This window comes from Cyprinodon tularosa, unplaced genomic scaffold, assembly GCF_016077235.1.
Source record: "Cyprinodon tularosa strain WSP-4 unplaced genomic scaffold, ASM1607723v1 ctg139, whole genome shotgun sequence".
Classification (NCBI taxonomy): domain Eukaryota; kingdom Metazoa; phylum Chordata; class Actinopteri; order Cyprinodontiformes; family Cyprinodontidae; genus Cyprinodon; species Cyprinodon tularosa.
Genome location: NW_024038210.1, coordinates 663,015 through 673,949, shown reverse-complemented (window position 1 = coordinate 673,949; position 10,935 = coordinate 663,015). Strand labels below are relative to the sequence as shown.

At 39.7% G+C, this 10,935-nt stretch overlaps 1 protein-coding gene across 1 annotated transcript; it reads right to left on the bottom strand.

The window, feature by feature from the left end:
* Nucleotides 1–9,006: 9,006 nt before the first annotated feature.
* id3 (inhibitor of DNA binding 3) lies at nucleotides 9,007–10,129 on the bottom strand. Its single transcript, XM_038278151.1, has 3 exons — nucleotides 9,729–10,129; nucleotides 9,374–9,448; nucleotides 9,007–9,108 (listed from the first exon to the last, which is right to left on the bottom strand). The coding sequence occupies exons 1-2, from the start codon at nucleotides 10,023–10,025 to the stop codon at nucleotides 9,395–9,397; spliced, it is 351 nt and encodes a 116-aa protein (XP_038134079.1). The 5' UTR covers nucleotides 10,026–10,129; the 3' UTR covers nucleotides 9,007–9,108; nucleotides 9,374–9,394.
* Nucleotides 10,130–10,935: the final 806 nt, after the last annotated feature.

The following is a 10,935-nucleotide window of genomic DNA, read 5'->3' as shown; positions in this document are numbered from 1 at the left end:
TCCACTAGCTCGTTCTAAATTATTCAGGTGAAATATGTTAATTTAGTCTTTCTTATTCTTCCCTCCCCTGAAGTCGATCAGCAGGTCGCATCAGCAGGTGACGTCACAGTTTTCCTTAAATCATCCGATCTCCGTCTACCAGAGATCTTTCTATTGGCCAATTTTTGGCTGTATTCAGCATCTATCGCGATTACTCACAGCTTCTGCGGAGGCCCATCCGAATCAGTCTGTCCCCGCCGTGCACGCTTCATATATATCGTACCTCAGTCTTAGCAGCCCTTCATCTTACCACCCCTTATTATTACTTCTGATTATCGTCCTGTCTTCTTCATCATCTGACGTTTAAAAAAAAAAAAAAAAAAAAAAATTTCTAACGCCAATTGTGCTCCTTGCTAGGTCAGCTAATTTGCTATGTGCTTATTTCTCAAGGCCGCTCTTTCATTTCCCAGTTGCTTGATCCGGCAATTTCCGTCCCTCTCCTTGGTCAGATTACTCTGAACGAAGGCTGCCGTTCGGATCTCCTAGTCAGACTGCTTCTAAATTGGAACAAAATTTTTATTTTCTACGTCGACATTATCTATCTCCTTACATGCTCCAAAATTTTACGGATGCTGCATCCGTAGGTTTTGGTGGGTTCTTCAGGACAGGTGGTTCGCGGGTTCATGGCCTCTTTTATTCTGAGGTCTACCCTTAGCTAGCTTGCCATCGTGGGGCTTTTGGGAAGTAATCGCGTCCGCCCACTGTGATAACATCGTAGTAGTTGAAGCCACTAATAGGTCACTCCTCCTCCCAGTCCCTCATGCCCTTCATCAGAACGTTTCATCATCTCGGCGCGTCATGTTTCAGGCATTCTAAGCACTTTCCTTTCGCCCAAGGGTTACCCTACGTCCACTCATGGTTCCTTCACCACCTCAGGATACTCTTAGAATCATGTGGCCTTCCCTCTAGTAGGTAATCTGGGCATTCGTTCTGGACCGAGCAGCTGCATCGCAGCTACTCGCGGGGTTCTGAGGCTTCCCTCAGCTCTGGGCCAATGGTTCACCAGCCTATACCTCATTCATCCGCCCAGAACTCTCACCAATTCTCGCAGCTCAGCGCTCTCTCTGCCTCTAGGTAACTCTATTACAAATACTGGTGGTGGTTCAACTCATTCTCATAATTTTCTGACCTAATCACGACCATCCTCTAACTCATTTCTCTACTCCCACTCCTTATCAGTTTTCTTCATTATTCCCTGCTTCATGCAGTCTTCCATGCTGTTTCCTTGTTATATTCATGCTGTCTTCATTCTGGCTCGCATTCATGCAATCTCACCTTTATGTCAGGCATTTACATGCATTCTCCTGTGTGTCACGTCACATCTGGTCTGTGTCTCGTCATGAATCCTTGACGCCATTTAGCATGCATTCCCTAATGCATCAATATGCACCATGTCTGTGTCTCGTCATGTCATTGTTCATATATGTTATCATCCGCAAGAATCATCCGCAAGATCATTACCAGACTCATCCGCAAGATCATTATCAGACTCATCCGCAAGATCATTATCAGACTCATCCGCAAGATTCATTATCAGACTCATCCGCAAGATTCATTCCCTAATGCATCACATGCTCCCTATCTGTGTCTCGTCGTGTCTCGTCATGCATCCTTTACGCCATTTTGCATGCATTTCCAATGCGTCAATATGCACCATGTCTGCGTCTCGTCATGTGCCTGTATCCCGTCATGTTATGTGTTCTATATGGACTCATCCGCAAGATCATTATCAGACTCATCCGCAAGATCATTTTCAGACTCATCCGCCAGATTCATTATCAGACTCATCCGCAAGATTCATCATCATCGTCATCATAATGGGATACATCATCGTCATCATCGTCATCATCATCATCGTCATCATCATCATCCGCAGGATTCATCGTCATCATCGTCATCATCATTATCGTCATCCGCAGGATTCATCATCATTATCGTCATCTGCAAGTTTCATCATCATCATCATCATCCGCAGGATTCATCATCATTATCGTCATCCGATTCATCATCGTCATCCGCAGGATTCATCGTCATCTGCAGGATTCACCGCCGTCGACGTCATCATCTTCATTCGCAGGATTCATCATCACCAACATCATCATCCGCAAGATTAATCGTTATCATCGTCATCATCGTCATCATGGGATTCATCGTCATCCGCAGGATTCATAATCATCGTCATCCACAAGATTCATCGTCATCATCATGGGTAAGTCATCATCATCATCATCGTCATGGGTAAGTCATCATCATCATCGTCATCCACAAGATTAATTGTCATCATCATCATCATCATCATCATCCTCGTCATCCGCAAGATTAATCGTTATCGTCATCATCATCGTCATCCACAAGATTAATCGTTATCATCGTCATCATCATCGTCATCCGCAAGATTAATCGTTATCATCGTCATCATCATCGTCATCATGGGATTCATCGTTATCATCGTCATCTTCATCGTCATCATGGGATTCATCGTTATCATCGTCATCATCATGGTCATCATGGGATTCATCGTTATCATCGTCATCATCATCGTCATCATGGGATTCATCGTCATCCGCAGGATTCATAATCATCGTCATCCGCAAGATTCATCGTCATCATCATGGGTAAGTCATCATCATCATCATCATCATCATCATCATCCTCATCATCGGTAAGTTTTTGGCGTCAACCGTGGTCGCCATCCTCATCAACAACCTGGCTCGGTAAGTTGTTTGCAAACCTTAGCATTTCATTACGCATTCTTTATTCTGTCCCTAGTGTATGCCCTACGAGCATACGGACTCTCCGGCCTCGACCTCGGCTTTTTGGGGGAACATCCCTATTCACATTCATCTACTCATGCATGTTAAAGCATAATTCAGCATGAATGTTCCTGCCGAGGTCTGAGCGCCAAAGACTATACTTTCTTATCAATAAATTCTTCTAATTATCTTTTCTCTCTGTGTGAGTTTTTCAGATTGAAATATATATATATATATATATATATATATATATATATATATATATATATATATATATATATATATATATATATATATATATATATATATATATAAAACTTATGCAACCTTTATTCCCTAAGGTGGTATGTGGCTGAATATGTGTGCTGCGCGTACGCATACCCGCAGCATTTGGCACGTTGCTCCACAGGCGCAACGTGCCAAAGCGAGCGGGGGAGAACCCCAACCCCGTCGGACAGCACTTCGGACAGCACTTCTAAAAAAAGGAGATTGGGAGATCCCAGCTCTCGCTGCAACCGTACGCTGGAATGACCCAGATGCAAAAAAGTGCCATGTTGCAAGGAGTTTTGTGATATCTGGTATTGCGTGGGTCCTCCTTGTGGCTGGCTCCAAATCCATTCTGAGTTCCCCCAACAGCTCCAAAATGGCAATGCTGGATAAACGATATGTTTTGATGATCGTTTCCTCGTTTATTCCGATCGTTTCCTCCTTCATTGCAAAAATATTCACACGGAGTGAAAAAATGCGTTCTCTGCGTCTCCCTACTTCATTTCCATGTCTCCTTCTTGCGACTATAACCGCTGCCATGTGTGCGCAATTACGCATACAGACCATTTGCACCTTCTTTTGAAACGTGTTAAATATAGAGTCAGATACCGTTAGCAAAATTGCTTTCAGGTTTAATAAATCACTTTGCGAGTGCTAAATTAATATATTTACATGTTCTCCTCCCACAAGACGCACTTTTGCGTGTAAACGCCCCATATTGCATATTCATTGCAGAAAAAGTACTAAATGGATAAGACCAAATCCTTTTAGCACGCTGTTGATAGATCAGTTTGTACATTTTTTAGCGTGCGCAGTGAAATAGCTCACGTTTTTATACACGCAAACCTTTGATAGATCCGGCCCTATGAATCCTGATTCCAGAAAAAGTAAACATCTGGTCCAGTAACTAGGTTCTGCGGCGGTGTTAGTTTGTGCACGGTGTATTGTTGCAAGATGAGCAGAGTAGACTGACCAAGTTAAGTGAGCAATGAGCATCCTCTGTGCTTTCCAAATTTGCACAAACCGCCCTCTCTCAAGTTATAGCAGCTGGTCAGTAGCGCAAAAGTGGGTATGCACTATAGTAAGCCGGCCTGGCTGAACTGGAGAACGCGCAGATCCAATCGCAGTAAAATAATTTATATTACAGTTGTCGCATCCCTGCCGCTAGCAGGTTGACTACACATGGAAAGCTGGGGAAGAATAACGTCAGGTTTGTACTGTCCGTTTCTCCTGCCATTAGCAAAGTGCATTAGCACAAGAAATCCTGGAGAATTCCAGTTTTCCTGCAAGCCCCCCTCCCCTCTACAAGTTTGTGTACTCACTCTACCTTGCTAAGTGTCCTTGTTGTAATGCAATATGTAATATTACCAGCCCAGACTGGATAAAGGCTGAAACAAACTGGCATCAGAACAAGAGCATGCTCCAAACACTTTTCATTACCCGCACTGCAACATCAGACCTTTTTGCAGGAATATCTTGATAAGTCATATCAAAATCTTTTATTTAGGCAAACTTATTGAACAACCAGATATCATACGGGTCCTAGTTCCTGAGCTGAGAACAGGTCATAACCATGCTTTTCCAACAAGGCAAGGCAGAGCCGTTTTATATTGTCCATTCACCAATAGACTGATTTATATTGCAAATCTCACTATGTGAAAGAAAACAACTTAGAGAATAATTGTATTTTGTCTTGTCTCGCCTTTTCACGTCATTCAACATTTCAGCTTAGAAAATGACAAACAGTATGATTTCAGTATAGCAGTAACATTTATTTCACCAAAGGAAAAGCACTACATATGACGCTACCATTTAGCAGTTTTCACAAATCCAAGGGGAGTCCTTCCTGTTGCAGTGATTGCGCACCTGGCTTACTTATAAAAACAATTTAAAAATCTCAAAAAATAAGAGTTTAGCACATATTCCCAAAGTAAGAGTTGTAGTATGAACTAGACGAGGTTATCTATGTGTGCTACACGTTTTGTGGCACTACAATGATCTATAGTGTAATTATTGGATATTATATGCTTATAATAACAAAGAAAGAATATCCAAAACTTCAGTTTGGCCTATCTTCCCAAAGTAAGAAAAAAAAAAGAATGTTAGAACTGTAAATATACAGTCATATGTTTATATTACTATTTTTTCTAATGTATTTATTACTGTTTTCAAAGCTGCACTTTAAAATATGAAATTGTCTAGAACTGTTCTAAACGAAATTTCTTTTTGTTTACACTTGTGTATACAAAATAAAAAATAAAGCTAAGTCTTATGTAATTATTGGCTTTTATAAAAACTGCATTTATCATTTGTTAAAGCCGTATGTCACTCCGTTGTTTTTTTCCTCTCTCCCCTGCCCTGAAAGTTCGCTGTAATGGTAGGTTAACAACACCCTTCCCCCACCTCTGGAGCTTGGCAAAGTTCAGGTTCTAGTTTTCGACAAAATAATTTGTTGTATATCAAAGCTAGACATCTCTCTGTGATTTGCTTTATTGGTGTCAACATCGTCCATTTAATAAATGTAATGCTTCATGTAATTAATAAAAAGACATTTTGTAATAAATAATAAGTCTTCAAACTTTTTTTAAGAAGAGAAACGCATTATTATTGTAAAAACCTATGCTTAGCGTGAACATTCATGCATTCCAATGATGAAGGAAAATCTTTCTGCATACAGTAGTTATATAAGTACATAACTCTAGAGTTTTTATGACGTTCTTTTAGGTTTTTCATTTACATAAAATGTTGAATATTTCCACTTTATGGTAATATTTAATATTTATCATAAATTCTTATGAATTAATCTTATTCTTAGGAACCACTTATTAGACAATTTTCAAACCCTTATATGTTTTTTTTTGTCTGCATTGTATTGTCAAAAAGCTAAATAGATCCTGTTGCTCCACTCTTAAAAACATAAACACAAATCAAGTGTCCTGCTCAGACAGCAGCCAGTAACTGATTACTGGTACCAGCTGATATGATTTAAAACAAATCTTCCCTGAAATTAACATCATTTTTTAAACACTGTGTTATACATTTTATTCTAATATCATCAGCTGCACAACTTGATGGGACCTCAATCACTGTGACGGATTTAAATGTCTGATCTCCTGCTGATTCTGTATGTTTGTTCTCTTACAAAAAAAAAAAAAAAGAGCACTTAAATACATATTTGCATTTCATAGAAATAAAAAAAGTAGTTGGTGCTGTGCCGAGGAGCCAAATCAGAGGAAATTCTTCTGTTTTTCACAACTGGATGTTAGAAAATGCAGATCTACACAGCAATGGGATTACGTACAATAACATCAGGTAGGCTTATGTTGAGAAAATAACAGTTTTTAAAATGATTAGTAAGAAATAGAAGCTGTGCAACACAGTCATCACTTGGCCTCAGTTTAAAGGTTCTCATCTTAGTGAGTGAGGAGGACCCCAAGAGAGATAAGGGGTTAACCCAACTAACTGAATTTGATAAGACTTCAGAGAGATTGCTGTGGTTAGATAAGTTTTTCAACAAAAGCTTGATGAAATTATGCGAAAAATATATATAGTCGGAAGGCAATTGTTTGATGTTATTTTCTACAGATTGTTCAAGGGGAACTTAAAGAACTGAGTGCTCAATATACAAGAATATGGCATAATATTCTTGACAAGAAGTGTGACAAGAAGATTGAGTGAGGTTGATTCTTCATTTGACAATAAAAAACCTACACATTATTTTTCCATCTTAAAAAGGCTTAATTGAGAGGAATGTTTAACTGAAGTTAAATATCCTGTTTGTGTGTAAGTGAAATCTGACAAATATCCCCACATCATCACAGAACCTCCAACGTGCTTAGCATTGGTCATGAAGCGTTTTCCCACATATTCTTCCATTGTTTTAAAAGAGCCATCTGCTGTAGATTGAAAAAAAAACTCTATCTATAGACTCATTTTTAACCTGTTTTGCTAAGTAAATTTAGAGAATTCCACTAATTTAGAGCAGAAAAGAGTGACATTTTCTGAAATGTCTCCCAAATAACATAATGTCTCGATTTCTCATAAAAGGCTTTCAAACTTTTTTTTGTTCCTCTTCAGAATGTTTAATCCATTCTGCTGAGGAGAAAAAGAAACATTTCCAATTATTGAAAATAAAAAGGTTTAAAGAAACTCAGATGAACTTTAAAAGCAAATAATGACATACATATTCAAAAACATAAAATATGTGGTTTGTAAAAAAATTTTCACCATAAAATTTGCCTAGTAATGTAAAATCTTTACACGACTCTAAGAATGATCATTTTTATTATCAATGCAAGATTTGATTTAATTATAAAATTACATATAGAGGACCAACAATTTAATCTGATCTGTATTTTTGTATGAAAATCTTTAGGTTATAGTTAATAAAACATTGAAATTTAAATAAGACAGTTAGAAAAGTCAGACTTGTTTGAGAAATGTACTCAGAAAACAGTTAATAGTTTTAAGGTGAGATAAAGTAAAATGTTTTTTCTGAAGTCAACCTTATCTCCCACCAGCTTCCAAAAAATCCCTGATATTTAAAAACCAAACCTAAATGACATAAACTTAATTATAAAAATAGAATCAAACAAGTTTTTCATTCATCATGCAGAGGTGTAACGATGCTGGCCTTTTCCACAATATCTCATTTTCACCACTAGATGGAGCTGTAACCTTGTTAACAACAAGTAAATTGACAGTGAATAGGTCACCAGCTTCACCTTTCAAGTGAATGATAAGATTTTTGTACTTTTCTCAGCTATTTAGGAGGATAATAAGAAAACCTGCTCTTTTTGTAATCATTTATAAGTTACACTGAGATTAGAGCTTTTTTAAATGAGGACCAATCTAATTGTAAGAGCTGTTCAGCTTACATATCTTCTATAAAGTGATATTGACTAAGATTATGTGCACAATAATAGTTTCCTTTTATAAAGAGGTATTTAAGCTTTTATTGTAAGACAAAATTTTCTCCACATGTTTTTTGTTTCCTATGGGTGATACCTGTTTTACACCCTGCTAAGTCACATAAAGGGGGAGATATTTTCTTAGCTGTTTTTTGCAGTAAGCAGCGGGCCAGCGGTCTTCTTCACAATGTGAGAAGCTGCTTACGTTGGCCGTTACTCCTTCGATGGAAAAATAAAAAGCACTCACAGGAAACTCCCTTTGCTTGATTTCCAACCACCCAACCTCAAGATTCATCTGAACACATCCTGTTGTATCAGCACTTCATTGTCATCCAGAGCCCAGAAGTCACATCAGCGTCACTGGAATCTTCTGAAAAGCCGACTCATTCATTTTTTGGTGCTAAACACTCTGCAAAAGCCAAACTGCTTCACATCATTTCTTTTATTATTTCAGAACATAGATACAAATGAAACTTTAAAATAAAAGAGTTTATGAAACTCACAGCATGTTGTCTGTAGAAATAAAGACAATCCCCACAAACGTTTATATTAAACTCTAGTATAGAGTTTAGAATATATCAGCTAAAAGTCCCATTAAAAAAACATCCAAAAATGACTCACATCTTACAAACCCACAGCAAATATCTACAAATGCATTAACAGACAAACATATATTTGGAGGGGTGAGGGGGGGTTCTTAGGTGAGGTGAAGACTCGTGCAGATCTTTTCAGATGGAAAGTTGTGTTTGGAATGCATTGAAATTTTAACAAAAGGATAAATATGTCACTTCTCCTAAAAGGAACTGCAGTTTTGCAGGGAAGACAACAAACACATTGGTCACTTTCAGTTTCCAAGTCCTCTGCTTTGGTGTGTTGATTCTGTCTGTCTGGGAGCCAAAGATTGATTCTGTTTTCTTGCTCTTGTGCTACCACTGTTGATCCCACTCATCTCAGAACAGTCCAATGTTTTCTTTTCCCCTCTTTCTTGAAACCCTCCGCCTCCTCTTCTGTCTTCTCCTTCATTTCCAAATACCTACCCCAGCCCCCTTTCCTTTTTCTTTCTTGCTTTCTCTTTTTTTTTTTTTTACCCCTCTTGTCCTCTTGCCCGGAGTGAAGTGGAGACATGTGTTTCCCTGCACCTGCATGGAGAGAAAGGAAGAAAAGTGAAGTCAGATCTCTGCCTCCCTCCCTCCCTGCAGTGGGGAGCAGACAGACTGGCGCCTAGCATGGAACTTTCATTAACCCCAGGCAGATAGCAATGCATCCACTTCACATTCACTGCTCTGTTTAATTGGCTGCACACTGAGTGGCCTTTCAATACACAACTTTCCTACAACATTAAAAACACACTTTTTCCTTTAAATATAGTTTCTTTTCTTTATTGAAAACAGGACAAATACATACCAATAATGTTCCATCCTCATCCTAATGGCATAACCGCTCATCCTCTTTGGATAATGTGTGCGTAAGGTCCGCAGCCTGATCGAGAAGCAGATAGAAAACAAGAGTTTTTAAGTTAAATCGATTTAAGAATAGCTTACATGTCAGATACGAGGTGTTGTTACAAGAGATCAGTATCTACGTCTGCACCACAAAAAGATTAAAATAGAATACAAGCAGAGGAAAGCTCAGCGCTGTGCAGGTTTTTTAGATTTACACAGCAAATGTTTAAATTGGGGATATGAATCAGGGATGTTCCCACGTGCGTTTTTGTTGGGATGTTCAATGAAAAGCATGAGTCCACCCTGCAGCCTCTCACCTTTATGGATAAAACCATCTCCGGCACAGATGCGTCCTCCGCCTCCAACGCGATCTGCAGGTCGAAGATGTAGTCGATGACCTGCTGCAGGATCTCCACCTGGCTCACAGACTTGTTCTGAGGGATGCACACCAGCTCCTTCAGCTTGGAGTAGCAGTCGTTCATGTCGCACAGCGCGCTCACAGACTCGTCCAAGCAGGAGTGTTTATTCCGGCCGATGGCGAGACTCTGCTCCGAGATGCAGCAAACGGCCTTGTAGCAGTTCCTCACTGAACGGACGGGACTAATTGCCTTCATGCTGTGGGGATCAAACCGTGAGAGACGCAGCGGCTGTGAATTCGGGTACTTTCCACAAGGTTCGTGTTCAAATCAGCTAAAGCGATGAGACGGAGGAGCTCCATCAGGTTTTTATACACTCGAGACGCCTACGGACCGCCTACTTTTCGCATCGCGCTGTGATTGGTCAGCGTGCAAAAAGGCGAATGCCTATTGGTTGAGAGCGCGTATTGGATGCAGAGCAAGGAATGAGGAAATTTGGATGAGATGCCTAAAGGGGGGTGTCAGTTTGTTGGCTGTATTCTTCAGGTGACTTCTTCATTCGATATGGATAAAATTACTTAGTGAATGATGGATTTATTTGTATCCAACTCATTTCTTCACTATTAAGATAGATGCATGTGGTGTAATATAGGCAAAAGGTCAGCAAAAAAAAAAGAGTATTTCGACACCAATTGTGTTGTAAAATCAGTCATTTGAGTCACTTTCCAGTAAAAGTCTTGCATTATCTCCACCTTCTGTCTCATTGTTCCTTATTCCAGGTTTGTCATATTACACGATTTTTTTACATGATCACATTTTAGTCTGAAATTATCATAAATGTTGATTTAGACCAAATTTACATGTTGCTCCCCTTTCAGTTTACACCAAGGCACGTCCCGTTCTGCTCCTATTTGGGTCTTATTTTCCCCTTTTCTCACAATCCTGTTTTGTGGAAGAATGCAGCCCTGAGCCAGCTGTGTGTCCTATCCCGGCCCAGCTGTGTTGATCTAACGCGCCAGTCCCAGACATGCTGGCGCCAGCCTCCCGACGTCATCCATTCACCCCGACGCGCCCTCCCCTCTCTGGCAGACGGCCCGCCCTCCCCGCTGAAGCATCGGAGCGGAGAGGCGCAGTGGCGCTCGGAGTTCTGATTGGCTGAGAGGCGCTG